This window comes from Erythrolamprus reginae, chromosome 1 (assembly GCF_031021105.1).
Source record: "Erythrolamprus reginae isolate rEryReg1 chromosome 1, rEryReg1.hap1, whole genome shotgun sequence".
Classification (NCBI taxonomy): Eukaryota; Metazoa; Chordata; class Lepidosauria; order Squamata; family Dipsadidae; genus Erythrolamprus; species Erythrolamprus reginae.
The window spans coordinates 165,830,150-165,850,038 of record NC_091950.1 but is presented as its reverse complement, the minus strand read 5'-3'; the positions used below and the strand labels follow the sequence as shown (position 1 = coordinate 165,850,038).

The 19,889-nt window shown below is 40.0% G+C and overlaps 1 protein-coding gene and 1 long non-coding RNA gene across 2 annotated transcripts in view; one reads left to right on the top strand and one right to left on the bottom strand.

Annotated features, from left to right (window-relative positions):
- NCKAP5 (NCK associated protein 5) overlaps positions 1-19,889 on the top strand; it is an 845,077-nt gene that overhangs the window by 90,095 nt on the left and 735,093 nt on the right. Inside the window, exon 2 of the mRNA XM_070731175.1 lies at positions 13,638-13,746. Within this exon, the coding sequence (XP_070587276.1) occupies positions 13,654-13,746 (93 nt within the window). The 5' untranslated portion in view covers positions 13,638-13,653. The remainder of the gene's footprint in view (positions 1-13,637; positions 13,747-19,889) is intronic.
- Positions 584-9,743, bottom strand: LOC139159679 (uncharacterized). The gene is made up of 3 exons (XR_011557818.1): positions 9,614-9,743; positions 5,515-5,563; positions 584-678 (listed from the first exon to the last, which is right to left on the bottom strand). It is a non-coding gene; the product is annotated as an uncharacterized lncRNA (long non-coding RNA).

Sequence of the window (19,889 nt, the reverse complement as noted above, 5' to 3'; positions counted from 1 at the left end):
AATGCAAAATGGGAACACGGGCAGATAATTTATCTGTCTTTAAATGGAAAAATAATAATAATCACAGATGGAAAATAAGGCATTATTAGTTCTGGCTGCTCTGAGTGAGATGGAAATGGAATAATAAACTATCCTTTATTAAGAAACTTTTGGTTTTGTAGATTTTAAAGAAAGGGCATTTGTGTATGCAAAAATTCTTTTCACATTCATGGGCAGCTTTCATGTGTTTTGCATAACTGTTGTGTTGGTACAGTTATGCTACTGTTGTATCATATTTTTCTTCTTGTGAAGCTGGTTTGAATGTCATAATTCTGATTTAATAGGATTTACTGGAACTTAATTTACTGGAACATGATTTAATCTTAATCCCTATATTCAGAAAGGGAAAATTTAGTTTGGTACTTGAAACTATTATACGAAAGTACTCCTGATCCTTCCTTAACAGTAACATAACTCAGAGATGGGCAACCTGTGTGCCAAGCTACAATAGGCTAACCCTATCAAAAAGCCATTTGGTAAAAGGGCAAAAATGTAATGGTACTTTTTTTTTGTTTCAATTTGGAATGAAAGGATTCTGCAGCTCTCATTTCCACTTTGTTCCCCAAATCCAGAAATTACCATTTCCTTCTTTCCTTCCGCAAGCCAATTTTGGTCCATTTTTAGTATTTCGAAGAGACCCTAAAAGAAAGGGAGAAGGAGTTGTAGCTGGCTCATTTAAATCCTTTGCTTCCCACCCGCAATTCAATCTCCAGAATAAAACTTTAACTTGTTTGGGAAGAGCCTGGAGAAATTTAAGACATTTTGATACAGGATGCAGTTCCCTGTACACTCCTCCACAAGTAGAAGATGAAGATGGTTGGAGATCTTCCGGATGATTTCAGCTAGATGGTTTACAAGAGTTCCTTTGATTCTAAAGAGAATCAAAAGGGTTTTCGTGCCATGGAAAATCCTTATGAAAGTTTGCACATTGAAAAAGCTACAAATAGAAAGCTGTTGGTTGTTTTGAAAATGAAGGTATTTGGGTTTGATGGTTTGATGCCCTACTGTATACAGCAGTGATGGGCAACCTTTTGAGCTTGGTGTGTCAAAATTTGCCAAAAACCCGAGCATAACTCAGGTGGTGTGTCACCTTGAGAAAAAAACCACTCTCACTCTCACTCACTCTCTTCCTTCCTCTCTCATCACTCATTCTTTCTTTCTTGCTCTCTCTCTCTCCCTCTCTCTCTTCCTTTCTTTCCTTCTCTCTTCCTTCCACTTTTTTCTCTTTCTCTCTTTTCCTTTCTTCCCCTCTTCCCCTCCCTCTCCCTCTCTCCTACTCTTCTCCTACTCTTCCTCTCCTGCTTTTCTTTCTCCTCCTCCTTCTCTTCCTCCTCCACTCCTCTTCCTCTCCTCTTCCTCCTCCTCTCCTTTTTCTCCTCCTCTTCCTCTCCTGCTTTTCTTTCTCCTCCTCCTTCTCTTCCTCCTCCTCTCCTTTTCATCCTCCTCTTCCTCTCCTTTTCCTCCTCTTCCTCCTCCTCTCATTTTTCCTCTTCCTCTTCTCCTTTTCTTTCTCCTCCTCCTTCTCTTCTTCCTCTCCTTTTTCTCCTCCTCTTCCTCCTCCTCTCCTTTTTCTCCTCTTCCTCCTCCTCTCCTTTTTCTCCTACTCTTCCTCTCCTGCTTTTCTTTCTCCTCCTCCTTCTCTCCTTTCCCCCCTCTTCCTCCTCCTCTCATTTTTCCTCTTCCTCTTCTCCTTTTCTTTCTCCTCCTCCTTCTCTTCCTCCTCCTCTCCTTTTGCTCCTCCTCTTCCTCTCCTTTTCCTCCTCCTCTCCTTTTTCTCCTACTCTTCCTCTCCTGCTTTTCTTTCTCCTCCTCCTCTTCCTCCTCCTCCTCCTCTCCTTTTTCTCCTCCTCTTCATCTCCTTTCCCCCCTATTCCTCCTCTCCTTTTTCTCCTCCTCTTCCTCTCCTTTTCCTCCTCTTCCTCCTCCTCTCCTTTTTCTCCTCCTCTTCATCTCCTCCATTTCCTTCTGGTTCTCTTTCTCCTGCTCTTCCTTCTCCTTCTCCTCTTCCGCTTTCTCCTCCTCTCCTTTTCCTCCTCCTCTTCCTCTCCTTTTCCTCCTCTCCTCCTCTCATTTTTCCTCTTCCTCTTCTCCTTTATCTCTTCCTTCCTTCCCCTCTTCCTCCCTTTCTCTCTCCTTCTCGTTCACTTTTCTCTCCCTTCCCTCCTTCTTTCCTCTCCTCTTTCCCTCCCTCTTTTTCCCTTCTTTCTCTCCACGTCTCCGGCGGGCAGACGGCTTTGCTAACCGGCACAAGGTTCAAGCCAGCTGCCCGGGAAAGCCCTGTGCCAGCCAGGAAAGCCGGCTTTACGGGAAAGCAGCGCGCTTTTCAAATGCGCTGCTTTCCTGCTGCAACTCTTTCCTGGGCGGGGGGGGGGGGGCTAAACAGAGGCGGTGGCGGGGGGTTCAAGGGACCAACAGCCGGTCCTTTTCGAGGCTGCGTTGTTGCAGTGTCTGAGGCCGCTGCTGCCTCCGCCTCCAGGCGAAGGGATCTCCTCGGTAGGTGGCCTCGGAGGCTGCAACAACGCAGCCCCGAAAAGGACCGGCTGTTGGTCCCTTAAACCTGCCGCTGTCGCCCACTGCGGAGATCCCTTCGCCTGGAGGCGGAGGCGGCGGCCTCAGATGCTGCAACAACACAGCCCCAAAAAGGACCGGCTGTAGGTCCCTTGAACCCGCCGCCGCCGCCTCTGTTCGGGCGAAGGGATCTCCGCAGTGGGCGGCAGCAGCTTGAAGAGACCAACAGCCGATCCTCATTGAGCTGAGTTTCCTTTGGCTTCCTTCGAGGCAGCAGGTGAGCTTTGCAGTTTTGCCTTGAAGGAAGCCAAAGGAAGCTCAGCTCGGGGGCGGGCCTGAAGCAGCCGCCGCCTACTCCGCCCCACGCTTCGGCCACGCTGGGGCCAAGTAAGCTGAGGCTAGGCCCGTCACCCCGGCTCCAAGTGCGCGGCCTGGGCGGGCAAGCATTGGGAGGGCCTCGCCGTCACTTGGCGGGAGAAGAGTTCCCCTCCCCACGATCCGGGACAGCATGGCCGTCAGCAAGTTAGTGTGCGGGGGTCCTGATGGCTTGCTTACGGTCCCCTCCAGCCGCTCATGCAGGGTTTCCAGGCTTCTCGCGGGGCGGCGAAGAAGCAAAAAAGCGGCACTGAAGGGACCAATACGGTCTGCAGCTTAGCGTCTGGAGGAGGAGGAGGAGGAAAGCGGGCCTGCAATTGGCCAATTTCTTTCTTGCCTTCAGGGAGAGGAACTGCTGCTGCTCTGCCATAGGGTGCTTTCCTCCCCGCCCCCTGGCTTTCTTCCTTGCCACCGCTAGACTCTCAGCAGCAGAGTAGAGGGGAGATTCGGGAGCAGCCGCGTGTCACCAAAAATGGCTACGCGTGTCAGTGCTGACACGCGTGTCATAGGTTCGCCATCACTGGTATACAGTATAAGAGCAGGAATTATGTATGTCTAGTTTAATGAAAGGAAGGTGTAGGGGTGACCTGATAGCAGTGTTACAATATCTGCAGGGCTGCCACAAAAAAGAGGTGGTCAACCTATTCTCCAAAGCACTTGAGGGCAGGAGAAAAAGCAATGGGTGAAAGATAATCAAGAAGAGAACCAACCCAGAATCAATGTAATCTAGGGAGACATTTCCTGATAGTTATAACAATTAATCAATGGAACAACTTGCCTCCAGAAGTTGTGGATGTTACATCATTGGAGATTTTTAAAAAGAGGTTGGACAACCACCTATCTGAAATGATATAGAGTCTCTGAATAAATTAGGGGGTTGGAGTAGAAGACCAATTCTGTTATTCTATAAGATAGTTGAACTGCTTTTTGGTAAATTCCTGCCAGCCAGCCATGGCCATGGCATCACAAATATAAAAAACAAGAGCAACTTTTGAAAGATAGGATCTTTAAATTGTGAGATAGCTCTGAAATGTGTTGTGTTGTGAATTGCAGTTTGGCCATTCAACATTTGTTTTACAGAGTAGGTAAGTAGGCAATTTCCCACATTCATCACATTGCTGGGACTTTTTTTTTTTTAAAGAACAATTTATTCTTTTAAATGAGTTTGCTTCTTGTTCTGAAGTAAATCTGCTCACATGAAGTCCTTTCAAAACACGCTTTTGCTGGTAAAATTTGGAGGTGAGAATTGCCAGCAGAGGGCCATGTTAAGCTGAATAAAACGGCAATAGGTAATTTAAATAAATATTTACCTTTATATGCATTTTAAAGGACAGGATTTATACAGAGTATTTGATGGATTTGATTTTTTTAAAAAAAAGAAACTAGCATTATTTGTAGTTAATGAGGAAATGTTTTCATTTCTGCCTGAAGTGAATTAGAATAAAATGTGTAATCTCAGGGATTAAAAATCAATGGCAAAGGAATTCCCAGGTATAATCTTTCTGTCAGGGTTCTAAGTAATAGATCCATTGCAAGCAAAACTCTGAGGCAAGTGAATTCCTCAAAGAATAGCTTTATTGGAAATATCATTATTTTTTGATTTGATTTGATTTGATTTGATTTGATTTGATTTGATTTGAATGCCGCCCCTCTCCGGAGACTCGGAGCTGCTCACAACAATAATAAAGTGTACAAATCCAATACTTGAAAAAACAATTAAAAACCCTTGTCAGTAAAATAGTTACACAATCCAATCAAACCATACATAAATCGTAAAAGCTAGAGGGCATATCAATTTCCCCATGCCTGGCGACATAGGTGGGTTTTCAATAACTTGCAAAAGGTGAGGAGGGTGGGGGCAGTTCTAATCTCCAGCGGGAGTTGATTCCAGAGGGCTGGAGCCGGGGCCGCCGGGGCCACCACAGAGAAGGCTCTTCCCCTGGGTCCCGCCAGATGGCATCGCTTAGTCATGCATGTATTTTGGCATATATCTTGTGAAGACCAACTCTCTGGGGGCCCTTGGTTTTCACCTAATTAAAAGTAAAAGTTTTCCCCTCAGCTCCAAATGATCGGTCACATGGCCCAATCAAAGCAGTGTCCACTAGTCTGATGACATCACTCCTCCTTCCTCCAGCCAGGTGTGAGAATGTCCTTGGTTCCAAAGCTAAAGTATTTTATTTTGGCTACAAAACCTCAGCTATCTCTATTCCCCCCTATCTATTCCTTGCTCCAGTGTGGCAGCACTAAAATTCCAAGATGGCTTCGGCCAGGTCAGCTTCAGGGTTGACAGGTAGGTTCTCGACTTAAAACCATTTGGTTAGTGACAATGGCACTAAGAAAAGTGACTTATGACTAGCAACTGTTGCAGCATTCCCCATGATTACAGGATCAAAATTCAGATGCTTTGTAATTGGTTCATATATATAATGGTTCCAGTGATCACCTTTTGTGACCTCCTGACTAGCAAAGTCAACGGGAAAGCCAGATTCATTTAACAACTGTGTTACTAACTTAACAATTGCAGTGATTCACTTATCAACTGGGCAAGAAAGGTTAGAAAACAGGGCAAAACTCACTTAACAAAAGTCTCACCTGGCAACTGAAATTTTGGGTTCAATTGTGGTCGTATGTTGAGGATTACCTGTAGAGATAGGCATGTTTGGAAAAAAGCGATAAAATTATTAGTCAAACTTTTTAGACTAGAAGCCTATGTCGACAGTAAACAACAAAGGACAAACAAAGCATTAGCTTTTATGATTCATATTCTTTTCACAAATGTAAACCATATACATAGTGATTCTGTTGGTACTCCAGGATTTTTTTAAAGTAAAGAGTTAAGCCAAAACACTGTTTTTTTCTGAAAGTGATCTGTTTATACTTCATGCTATGTACATTTTACTGCTTGCTTGTAAAGGGTCATTTATTACCCACCCACAATTGTTTGTCCTTTGAACAGATGCTAAAGGAATCTGCTTAAGGGGTGACTTCTCCATAGAACCTAATTACATCTGGCACAAAAGATTAACAGATGTTATAATTGTCTTCATGTTCTGATGAAACGGTTTTCTGCATGATTTGGTTTCTGCTCTTTCACCTGGCAACACTGTTCCTGGCGTGGACAGCTACATGGATAATGAACATGGCACTTCAATTTGTTTACAGCGATTGTTATCGGATTCACAATTTCCGTCTCATTGTATTTTCTAAGTATTAGCATAGTTTATGTATTTGCAAGCACAATGGCTATAAAATGCACATATAATTGCCTAGTTAGCTTTCTCCCCTCTGCACTTAAGACATTATTGCTTCTGGTGTAGTTGCAGAAGAGAGACACTTAGACTTAATACTTATAAAACTATTTGCATGGACTGCAAATCAAGTGTGAACCAAGGAAAAAGTAATACCGCAGTTCCATTTTATACTAGGAAACAGGCAACTTTCATCTATTTGTTACCTAGCCAGATGTGGCCTCTTATTAGACAGATAAAGCATTAATGGTATGTGATAGAAGTTGGAAATCAGAAGATATTAGAAAGACATTCCTTCTGCTCCTTCAAGCATTTTCTCTTCTGCCTTTCCTATCTCCCACACTGGACCTCTGCCATTAACAGCATCCAAGAACTTGTCCACACTGCTGAGCTGAAATGCTCTTCACTCTTCCTTGAGCTGCCAAGGTCTTATATCGGCATGAGAGTTGCTGTCATCATTCCCATTTCTGGCCTCAGTCCCTCCCACTCCATGTAATGGGTGAAAAAAGGCTAATATACTTGTTGTTACTCTCCTTGGAGACTGTGAGAATAAGGGAGAAACATAATATTAATCCAGCAGAGTTAAGGATGATTTAAATTTGGTCTAGTTTGGTGTAATGGTTAAGGCATCAGGCTAGAGAGTGGGAGATAGGGAGTTCTAGTCCTACCCTAGCTATGAAATCTAGCCACATGCCTTTGGGTCAGTCAATCTCTTTCAGCTCAACTCAGCTCACAAGTTGTTGTGGGGAAAATAGGAAATTGAAAATAGAAAATAGGAAGAGGAAGGCAAAAATTGAGAAAGATGGCTACTTTGTTTTCTTGTTTGAGGGTCTCCTAGATGCAACTTAGTGGCTGCTATAAGATAGAATGGTGTGTAAACATTCCTAGGCCTTATCTGACAAAGCTGCTTTAATAGTCTAATGTTCCTCAACCATTCTGACATAAAATTTCCCAGAACTACTTCAGCTTCAATCACAACAACACAAGAGCAGGCAACAGATTCAAACTTAATATTAACCGCTCCAAACTTGACTGTAAAAAATATGACTTCAGTAACCGAGTTGTCAAAGCGTGGAACTCATTACTTGACTCAGTAGTGTCAACCCCTAACCCCCAACATTTTTCCCTTAGACTATTCACGATTGACCTCTCCAGGTTCCTAAGAAGTCAGTAAGGGGCGTACATAAGTGCACCAGTGTGCCTTCCGTCCCCTGTCCAATTGTCTCTCCTTATCCCATTTATCTTTTCTTCCTTTCAAATATGTTCACCTATACTTTTATATCTTTTCTTCTATTCTTTTCTTTATTTATATTATTACATATCTATTCTCTTCAATGTGTATTATGTATTGGACAAAATAAATAAATAAATAAACAAACAAACAAACAAACAAACGAATAAATAAATAAATAAATAAATAACTGTACTGATCAAAACCATTGAACTCTTTTTCTGTTATTATACGTTATTTTACAAGCTGGTATCACTTGAATATTCAAAAATCATCTAGAGTGGGCAACATTCAGTCGCGTAGAAATCAGTGATGTATTGATCCCAGTTTGGCCCAGTTCTTAGAACCGGTAGCATCAGTGATGGGTGGCAGAGTTTCTGCACATGTGCAGAATGCATCTGTACATGCACAGAAGCATGATGAGTGCATGTGTGAACTGGTAGCAAAATCATTTACAACCCACCACTGGTAGAAATGAATAAAAAACGTGGATCATTTTCAGACTGGATATTAAATTTTAGCCCTCTGTGGAGTTTAGAGATAAATTTAATTGAGTCTATAGCTAACCTATTCTAAGTTTGCAACTATATATACTGCTCAAAAAAATAAATAGAGGGAACACTCAAATAACACATCCTAGATCTGAATGAATGAAATATTCTCATTGAATACTTTGTTCTGTGCAAAGTTGAATATGCACAACAGCATGTGAAATTGATTGCCAATCAGTGTTGCTTCCTAACTGGACAGTTTGATTTCACAGAAGTTTGATTTACTTGGAGTTATATTGTGTTGTTTAAGTGTTCCCTTCATTTTTTGAGCAGTATCCTTTGCATCAGTGGGATTCACTTCTGAATACATGCAGAGGAATATTATAGCTTGCCTTACTTCTCCTTTCAATTCTAAAAAATAAACCCCATTCCTTTGGTATCATAAACATTCCAAGGGTATGTTTCCATCAGGAATCAACACAAATTATTTATCATCCGTTCAAGACACAATTCCAACTTCTTTTTCATCTTCTCCACAGTGAATCTTAATTGTACAGATCTATGATTGTAATCGAATGATACATTGCTATGTTGTCCAGCAAACTGTTAATCAGAATTCAACCATAATAAAGCTTGATTGGTTATCCACATAGATTTTCCTTATGACTTTGATAGCATTCATCAATGTTGTGCAAATCTCAGGAGAACTGAAACTATGTTCAACATCAATAGTTAGACAAGGATGGTGTTGCAATGTATAAAATAAAGCTGCACACTGAATGTGATTAAGAACTTCTTAGCAGTGATCATTGAGCATTTATAAAAATATTGACATATCTGTTGTAGAGAAAACTCTTGTGATTCTCAGTCAAGGAAAACTATAAATGAGCATATTATATACCTGTAACAAGATCTGACAATGTCTTGTATATACACATTTTTATTACATATCCAACTTTCTTGGTGGGTAACCGTGAATCTGTGAAGCCATCCAAGTCCTTGGAATTTAGCATGAGGTTTCCTACTTTCATTATTATAAACCTCAGAATAGCATAGTTTCATCAGTAAAATTATGTTACCTTTAATGAGTTCAGAAAATTACCTTTTAGCAACATTTCAGGATGTGTCACTGCTATATTTTATAATAGATACAAAATAACGTTAATGGTGGCCTTTTCAATTTATGAAATGGGAAGCCTTATGTATTTGGCTTTTAAAGATGGATGGCCTTCTGCCTATTTATCACTGTAATCAAAATTCTTCTGAATGGCATTGAGATACTGTATATGGTAGGGAGGAAAGGGGAAAGAAGAATAAGATTCTGGGAAATTAACAGTGATATGTTTAGAACTTTATTAATACAGACATTTGTTCATCATCAACTTTTTCATATTTGATTTTGGTCATTGAACAGCAATCTTGTAGGAGTAGCTTACACCCACTGCTCATGTGGTCTGAATCTAAAAGAGGTTGCAGGAATATTACTATTGGCAGAAGTATGAGCTATTTCACATCCTGCATCACCATTACTAATAAAGCAAGTTGTTGGCAGCATCTAAACGAACATTGTTCATCGTGAAAAATTAGGTAACAATAGGAAGTTGAAAACCTTAGGGTAAATTCAGTGGAGAGCTAGTTCTATATCGTCCCAGAGAAAACCAAATGGGAAGGAGGATGCAAAATCACCAAAGTCAAGCTCAATTTGAGGATTTTACCTTCACCTTAAACAAGGGATGGGGCAAATATGGTGGCACAGTGCTTAGAATGCAGTATTGCAGGCTAATTCAGTATTGCAGAATTGCCATCAATTCGATCCTGACCAGCTCAAGGTTGATTCAGCTTTCCATCCTTCCAAGGTCAGTAATATTGCAGATTTTTCTCTGTTGAAAAAGAAGAAGCTCACACGGTTGACTGATTTTAGCTGAATTAAATAACTTCTTTATAATCATAATAACATATATTTATGACCAGGTTACTTACTGGACCGTCTCCTGCCTTATGAAATCCAACACAGATTTGACCAGATTTAATTAGTTAAGTCTGAGACCTTGTTGAGACTGGAACTATACCCAGCCTTAAGCTTACAGTTTCTCCTGCATAGACTCAGTAACAACTAACTCCCATTGGCTGAGTCTGCTATGCTAATTTATTGATTGACCATGTTACCACTGGCTCTTCCAGCTCATGAATATCTCAAAAAGTAATTTATTGGGTGCAAGATGCTGACATTGTAAACTGCTTAAAAGAGAGCTGTAAAGTACTATTGAGTGGTGTATAGGTCTAAATGCTATTACAAGTTTACAACCTCTCAACTTCAACTCCTAGAATTCCTGAGCCAGCATGTCCACCCCTGCCTTAAAGCAAAGCTTAATATTCTAAATGTTTTCCGGACATACACCAGAGGCAGGTTCCTCCTGGTTCAGACCGGTTTGCCCAAACCAGTAGCGATCCACTAGTGATGTCACAGTGACATCACAGAACTGGTTCAGTTGGTGCCAGTTCATGGGTACAGCCATCTTTGAATTTTTTTTAAAAAAAAATTGATTGAAGTTTTTTTCTTCTGAGCATGTGCAGTAGCCGAGTTTCCCGCATTGTACATGCAGTCACCATGTTGTTTTCAGTTTTTTTTCCCCTTGGATTTTTTGGCACTGCACAGGTACACACATGTTTTGTGTGCGCGTGTTCATGAGGCACCCCCATGTGGCATGGGAGGAAGCAAACTGGCAGCGAGATAAGTTAGAACCCACCCCTGACATACACTATCATATAAATTATGCCCTGAAAATGCCAGGTGTATTGCTTCATGATTTTACCACTTGTGGAAAAGAATGATTTAACCCAATACCTTTGAATATTTCTATTTAGATTGTAGCTACAAGTAGTCACAGTAAATTAAGTAAAAATTTCTACTGCCATTGCCATAGAGCATGGAAAATACTAAAGGAGTAGCAAAGTGAGAGAATACCTTGGGTTATTTTATGTGTTCAGCCATGGTTTGATTAGCTTATTGAATAAGCCATACAAAACACACTATCAATACCAAGCCAACTACACTGTAACTGAATGCAAACTGCAAACCTAGTCAACCAAGCAAACTATTTACAAATCTTGTTTGCATGTGATATATAAACTAAAAATTATTCTCTATTGAATTTCTACTGAATGAAATGCATTCAACATTATTTTTTCATGTGGAGATTACATTAAAATTTAATCAGTGGCTATTTGGCCATTGGTCAACCAGATCTACAATTTTTTCCTGAGGAGAAATTATAGAATTTATCTACATTTCCTGTCACCAAAAATACTAAAGTTACTGTTCTTATTTTCTTCCTCTCTGCCTCTTCTTTTGAAATAACCAAATACAGACAAGGCAATCAAAATGTGTTGATGATACAAAGTGTAGGAGAATTATGGACTGTGAATGTCATTTGTGATCTTTTTAATATATATATATATATATTCATTGCTTAGCAGATGGTTGCAAGTCATCTGCAACTATGAGTATCTCTTCAAAGGGAGTAAAGTAAATCCTTCCCTGCTAGCAGCTGACTGCCTTTGGGGAAGGAAGACTTTGCTCTTATTTTATCTTATAAGCATGTATGTACTTATGTATGTATGTGTATGTGTATCTCTCTCTGTGTACGTGTGTGTGTGTGTGTGTGTGTGTGTGTGTGTGTGTGTATGTGTATGTGTATACAGGGTGGGCTACTCCCCGGACAGTGTGGAATGCAGTGGGGTAGCAAAAATGGAGCTCCACCCCAGAGCACCCAATTTGCATTGAAATATGTTCAAAGAAAAGGCAGGGTGTTCTGCACACGCACAGAATGGCTAAACAGATTGAATCTGATCTGATCATCTAAACAAATCCTGTTGAGATTTACCCCTTATGCGATTTACAAAATACAGGTTAGTTTAGTGGTTTTTCAACCACAGCAACTTTAAAGTGTGTAGATTTCAGCTCCCAGAATTCTCCAGACAGCATTCTCCAGTCTACCCACCTTAAAGTTGCTGAGCTACATGAGAGCCACCTCTGTAGCAGCAGCAGCCTTTCCATCAAAGCTGCACAATGTCCAATGTTGCTAATATTCTGCAAGTTTATATTACTCCGAAATGCCCTGAGTGAGGCATTCACCTCTAAGTCTGGGATTTTATGCCTATATATATATATAGGCATATATAACTGATGAGGCCAGAACAAGGCCGAAATGATACCATCCTAGTCTCCCTTAATTTTAAAATTTCAGCTAAAAAAACATTTGATACATACAGAATATAGTTGTCGGCTATGAATAAATTAACTGCCTTGAAATGGTCCTGGGTTGGGCCTAGAGGCAAAAAGGAGCTGTGACGTTCCTTCAATATACCAGGGTGATCCGACATAAAAAACAAACAAACAAACAAACAAACAAACATATAGCCTCTCCCTGGTACAGAGCTGGAGGGATTAGGTCTGGTGGCTCAACTGTTAATTCTCTGCCTTATATATAATTTTCAAATTCAGCAAAAACATGTGACTATATAAGCATTGCAAATAACATATAAATGCAAACAAACAATATATTCATTGTTACAACCAGATTTAGAAAAAGTAAGAAACCATTAGTGAACTCGCTGTATATCAGAAAAGGGTCTCAAGAAAATCCTAGAGTAGCTTTTATAAGCAAGGAGCCTCAGGTTCAAAGCCTTGTTCAATTGTACACTCATTAAAGAAAGTATGAAACAATGTTAGAAGCCTCCAATGCCTGACTTGACTTGTATGAGGAATTTTATTAAATAACTCAGTGACCACTAACTTGCCCGAAGTCCTTGTTGTTGTTCACTGAAACCTAATGAGTTACTAATTAAGGCATCTGCTCATTAAAGTTCACGTGCATCTGTCCATGATTTTGATTTTCTAAAGTTGCACTAATCGTGATGGTGGAACTCTTAAGCAAATAAGCTTGAGCAGGTGACCTGCAGAAGATGCCAACTGCTTCTGGGTGTTTTGAGATGTTCCTTTTCCAGTGGAGAAGGAAAGAAATTTCATTTTGCATAATCACTACCAGACAAGTAACCATTTAGAACTGAGAACATTCAGTAACTGTTGATCTGCACATTGTTAAGCTTGGATGTTATATGTTCTGCACCCTATAGTATATGGGCTAGAGAGATTTATTTATTTACCTGTTTGTTTGTTTGTTTGTTTGTTTGTTTATTATTTATTTATTTATTTATTCATTCATTCATTTATTATTTGTCAAGTACGTATTTGTAATATACATAGACATAACATTGTTTATATACATAAGATGGGTACTGATAGGAGGGAACAATTGCACAGGGATGGTAGACAGGCTGGTGCACTTATGCATGGCTATTACAGAATCGGGTGACCTCTTAGGAATCGGGTGAGGTCAACAATGGACAGTCTAAGGATAAAGTTTTTGGGGGTTGGTGATGAAGCCACAGAGTCAGGTAGTGAGTTCCAGGCATTAATCACTCTGTTGCAACGTCATATTTTCTACAGTCAAGGTTTGAGTTTGTATCTGTTGTGTGCTCGTGTAGTGTTGTGATCTGCAGTACTTACAGCTCTGACCAGTCTTAAATGTATACACCGGTATATATCAAAATGTCAAAGAAGAGTGAAATATGTAGATTTACTTCCGGCAGGGTGATAGATACACAGACACAGAGAGATTCCTATTATTTTAACAAGTTTATTTATTTTTTAATAAAATAAATGTATTTTTATTTTCTTCCCAGTGAAAATTGCAAATACATGGCATTTCCAACAAAGAACATTATGGATAAAAAGCAGCAACTGGTAAAAAAGGAATTTGGGAAGAGATTCTCTCTGGATAGCAGACTCATGGTGAGCATAAAAATAGTCCTCTGCTTCTAGATTTGTCTGTATGTATATGCCTGTGTGTGCTGATGGTCCAGCATTTTCAAAATCTACATAGCATTAGTAAATTGAACACATATTGACATTTTCAGTCCCATTGATTTTAAGGAGTCTAATCATAAACTCAGCAATATGCTACCATGGTGCTTCTGACGCCATTAAATACTATCCCCCAAAGCATATTAAAAAATAAATTAAACTTGTTGATAGATATCAGAAGATCACTTAATCTCATGCGATCTCATGGTATGCCCATATGCCATACTAAGATTGCTAAACCCATGGTGAAACATTGAGATTTCACAACTTCTCAGTAAGTTAGTTTAGTTCATTTTCAAAGACGTTTGTTTTTATGTATTGTGCAAAGTTCCTAGATAGCATCTCCCATTTGAAAAATGGCTCACTCCCAGTTCATGACTCTGATCCATTCCACCGTGCAGATAAATTGCAAGGATGTTTGCTGACCTACATTTAAGTAGATCTTAATTCCCTCTGAAGCAATTCAGCTGTGAATCGTGCTAATAGTGATGCTTTATAATCAGTTTCAAGAGACTAAAAAAAATAATGTTTTGTTCAATCACATTGCATCAACTTGTAATAAAGAAATGAACGGTACCTTTATTCATAAAGAAAGATATGGATAATTGTTGCTATTGGTTGTCTTTTACTGGCAAACTTAAGCCGTTTTTTTACCCCCTGCAAAAATGACTGTATATGTCAGTAATGAAAATAGTGGAGGACAAAGGTGGAATCCAAAATCTTATTTAGTGATTTCAATGTGAATTCTTGACCTGCTTCACACATGATATTTGACCCTGCAAAGCATGTGCAGTGGACTTGCAAATAGTTTGCTTCTTTCTACTGTTTATCTGCTCAGCAACAATTGCATTTGTGATGCCCTCTGTGACCCAGTTGTCTCTGTGTTAGCACTGATGATGTTGCCTAATTGGGTAATGAGACTTCTGCAAGAAAACAGCCAAGCTTAGAGGGCAAAGCAGGGACCCCACAGTTCAATTCTGATTTACGAATATTCTCTTTTATTAATTCTGTTTGTGTTCCGCCACAGGGAGGTTAGTTTAAATGGTCTTTGGTGTTAAATAGGTATGTAGTTCTGTTAAATGCCAAAACTCCCTCACTCATTATCTGAATGAAATATATTTAAGTTATGCCTCAACCTGCAAGCATATACACGTTTCTACATATGCCACTTAAAAGAAACATCCATTTGCACATAATCTTTGTCAAACTCTAAAGCAAATAGAGTAATGTCCCATTGAGTTGTCAGCACATCCAATCTCAAGGGGTTTTCCCCAAAAATATCACAATATTTGGAGGGGGGAAGAGAGTGGGAGAGCCCTGTGAGACTCGCCCAGAGCTTTGAGACACACTTTTAAATTAATAGGTTCCTTAACAGACTGGAGGAAAAATATATGCAAAATTCCTTTTAAGTCATGTCATGTGAGTGTTCTTTTGGAAGAGCATTCAAGGTGGAGCTGGATGTTATCATGACGCTCCTGAGAATTGCAGCACGTTCTGGCATTTTTCTCGCTCGATGTAATGGCTGGGATATGGATAACACTGTTAAATGTATTGTCAGCAGAGCAAGCTTCAGCCAACTTAGTGGGATGCACCTGAATCTAAAGAAAGAGAAGGGAGGCAATAAGGAAACTTCAAAATCCCCAGCAACCCCAGACAGCTTCATTCATATTTGGGGAACTGCAGCCCAGTTCTACTTGGGCTGGGAATTGGTTGGCTTCCAAAAAGCAACAGTAGAATCTTCTCCTTTAACTTTAAAAAAAAAAATAAGTCAGCTTCTCAGAGTTAATGCTTCGTATCATAGCTGGCGTGTGGAGTGAATCTTTAAAGCACAAATGTCGGAAGGTCATATGAAATTTTTTGCTGGTGGTGAAATCAGATGGTCCTAGACAGTATGGAAAGGAGAAATGACAATCTAGGGCAGTGATAGTGAACCTTGTTTCCCTTGGGTGCTGAAAGCATGCGTGTGTGTGCCCACACCCATAATTCAATGGCCACATGTGCCCCACACCCCTGCACATGTGTGTGACACACCCCGGCTGCTCTATCCCCTGTGCATGTGCCAACAACTCCTTCTTCCCTGCTCCCTGGGTAGGCCCATTTTTTCCCCTCCAGAGGCTTCCCTGGAACCAGGGGAGGGTGAAAATGGCTTCCCTGCCCCCTGCAGGCCCTCAAGAGGCTGAAAACACCATCCCAGTGTCCCTGCATGAGCCTAAAATCAGCTGGGCAGTGTGCTGAGCTAGGGCAACGGCTCACGTGCCAACAGATATGGCTCCAGGTGCCACCTGTGGCACTCGTGCCATAGGTTCGCCACCACGGATCTAGGGTGTTTTCTTTTCTGCATCAGTAATAGAACAATTCTAGCAGGAGAGATGATGAAAGGATGAACTTTTTGCCTTTTTGCCTCAATTAACACAATCTACCCATATTTTCCCCTTGATTTTGGTAGGTCTGCCAAAATGTTGGTCAGCACCAGCATCATAAGTAGTTGCAGTCTTAGGTTTTAGGAAGATGTGTGGAATTAATAACAGCAACAACATCCTAGGAGAGTGGATAGAGATTCCCCACCTCCACCCCTCCTCAGGGCTTCTTCCTATGGACATATTTTAATAACTTTCAAAAACAGAGAAATTCAGAGCAGAAAAATTAAAAACAAAACAAAATGACATGCTGACCTTGTTGGGTGCCCAAAGAATGATTGCTCAGTCAGATTTCTACCTAGTTTTGACTATCTATGTACAGTATATGCGTTTTGTAGATTTTGAGAGAAAGGTGTATAGTCATATTAATATTTTAACATTAATATCAATATTAATCCATTGTTTATATGTTCAGACACTATTTGACTTGGTAAGACTCTTCTGACATAGCATAAACAGAAATAAAAAATAGAACAGTAAAAACAACATTAAAGAAAGTGTGTACTTCTTAAATACCAACCAATGGAATAGTTTAATCTGTCTAATCATAGAAAGGATAGGTGTTTCATCAGTAGTCAGATGCCATGACATGAAAAGCTTTACAGGTTGTAATCAGCATTTTTAATTGTACCCAGAAGCTAACTGGCTACCAATGCATCTTCTAGAACAGGGGTAGGCAAAGTTGGCTCTTCTATGGCTTGTGGACTTCAACTCCCAGAATTCCTGAGCCAATCATGCTAGCTCAGGAATTCTGGGAGTGGAAGTCCATATGTCATAGAAGTGCCAACTTTGCCTACCCCTGTTCTAGAACAATGGTGTCATGTTGGCATAATTAGGCATGCCTGCCCATTACTGTACTGCCTACACCACCCCATTGATTATCTTCCAATTGTTCTTCAAGATCAGGTTAATAAAGACCAGATTGCAACAGTCCTCTTTAAAGACAACCAAGCACACATGACTACTGTCCTAGAGGGTCCCTTGGTCCAATAGCAGACACAACTGGTGCACTAGATACACTGATGATGTTACTTAGTTTGATAATGAAATGACTGCCAAAAACAATCCCTACCAAGCTTACAGAACATCAAGGACCTGAATCTGTATAAAGGCCTTCTTGGCCACTACTGCCAATTGCTTTTGATCAGGGCCTCAAAACTCCCTTAGATATAGCACTAGTTTAACTAGTTAACTGAATTTAAACATGCCTGGGATAAACATATATCCATCCTAAGATAAAATACAGGAAATAGTATAAGGGCAGACTAGATGGACCATGAGGTCTTTTTCTGCTGTCAGTCTTTTATGTTTCTATGTTTCTAGTTTTCAATGGGGGAAATGCAATCCTATCCAAGTGGAAAAGAGCCATTTGCTGTTGTCAGGATTGGTTTGAGTCCATTAATTCCCACCCAATCTCTGATAGCTTACAGACACTGGAACAAAGTTGTAACAGCATTCTTTGGGCGGTTGGGAATCACGATATGTGATTGAATATCATAAAGAATACTGGGACCTGAGCTGATAGACAATCTCCACCAGTGGTTTCATGTAGATTATAAATTGCAGTGGTAAGACCATCAAGCTCTCAACATCTTAGGCACTCCACCAGTGATGGGTTGCAGGCTCAGCCTCTTTCCCCCATGTGTACGCCAACTGGAAACAACCACAAAATCATTGCTACTTGGATTCTTCCAAACTCTATCACCAAAATCATTGGTTAGAAAAATGCTATGATCAAAAGCTGCCAAGAGATCGAGGAGAACCAAGATAGATTCACAACCCTATGATAATTCCACGTAAGACCATTGACAAGACAAATCAGTGCTATCTCAATATTGTGTCCATGTGAAACCTGACTGAAAGATCTAGATCATCTAATTTCTCCAGAATTCTTTGCAGTTCAATCACATTCTCAACCATCTTCTCTAAAAAGAGGATATTTGGAGACTGGACAAATTCTTTTCTATTATTCTTCCCCTTCTCTCTTTCACCTCCTCCCACCATACAGACAATTTATGCTACTCCTGAAAACACACATTTTTCCAGACCCCGTCCATACTCTATCCCTTTTTCTCCGCTCTTTCGTAGTACATGTTTTTGTTTGAATAAAATTTACCCTCATTGTGCATTTAACACAATTTTGTCTAGATGAAATACAGTATTTGAAAACAAACTTTTCTAGCTGAGAACAGATGGCAGCTGACTGCTCTGCTTGTGTTATCTATGTTGTGATACTTCAGTGAATTGCAGTATTCCAGAGTAAAAGAAACCCAACAGATTTTTATATCCCTAGTGGAATTCAGTAAGTGGGGGGAAATGTTTCCAGTATGCCATTGCAGGCATATGTAACTGCCTTTTTCTGCTCTCAACCTGAACAGTGCATGTTTTTGTCCTTGAATAGAACTTATTACTGTAAAAAAATCCTGAACCCATCCCTTTTTTTCCCCCCCTAGTGGTTATTAGCCTTGAGATCCAACATGCGGTTGGACCATTGTAACCTCTGTCACTCTCTTCAGGGATTTCAGTCAAGTATAATGGAAGTGGTGGTCAACTTATTTTTGGAACCATTCTCACGTCTATTCTGCATTGATAAAGGCTTTCTGTTTCAATGTGTCTGATATGAGGCATTCATTGAAATTAGCAAGAGGGTAACACAGTGCATTTCTAGTTCTAAAGTTGTAGTAGAAAGCATGACTTCATAAAGTCTGGCTCCATATATTATTTTAGAAAAGAGCCCTCGCTCCCCATCAGAATGCGGTTTTAAAAATAGCCTCCACATGTGTACTTTTTCATCTTCTGCTTTTACATTCACATGAAAAGTATGGTAGTACTGTGAATTAGGATTTGGATGCAAACTGGGTTTGTTAGATAATTAGCTTAGATACTGCCTTTTCTATTACCTTGAATAAAGCGCCTTCACTTCAAAAGTTCTTAGCAGCAGATAATCATCAAGACCTATTTTAATTGTTTGCATTTTATATACCATTTCATAAGATGGTTTCAGCTGAAAATGCTCAAGGTTGTTTAAATGACAATTGCTGCTTCGTATTTGAAGGGTGTAAGGAATGGATGGATGCTGTTCTTCTGAAAAGATTTTAAGCTTTTTCAGATATGAAAAGCCCCTTTGCCACCATGTGCAAAGCAGAAAAAAGTATTAGATAATATCACAACTGATGTGAGGAAATGCAACTTTTCACACATTCTAAGGTTATGAAAATAATGAAAGGCTCACCAGTAACAGAGCCCTTTGAGTGACCTAAAACTGTGGCATTGTCTCCAGGACATCTTTTTGATCAGAAAAAGTCAATTCTTCAAGCTGTGCTTTTTTACCAGAATAATTCCCAGACTGGTTTGAGAAACTGCTTTAGATTGACACTTACAACTGTGATATCATTTAATTGAGCAGCTTTCTTCAGAATGTTTCATCTTTACAAGTAGCTGACCAACTGACTTTATAAAATAGATTTTTTAATAGGAGGCTTTCCATTTTTCAAAGCCAAGAGCAGTGAATTGTTTCTTAGAAGGCTGGTGGCCCGGGCTTTCACCTTTCCAGATCTGAATCACATGCCAACTGTGACTTGCAATCAGATTTAATTTAAGCAAAGTACCTGTGAAATGTCTTATTCACAGCAAAAAGTTGGGGAAGGATATCTT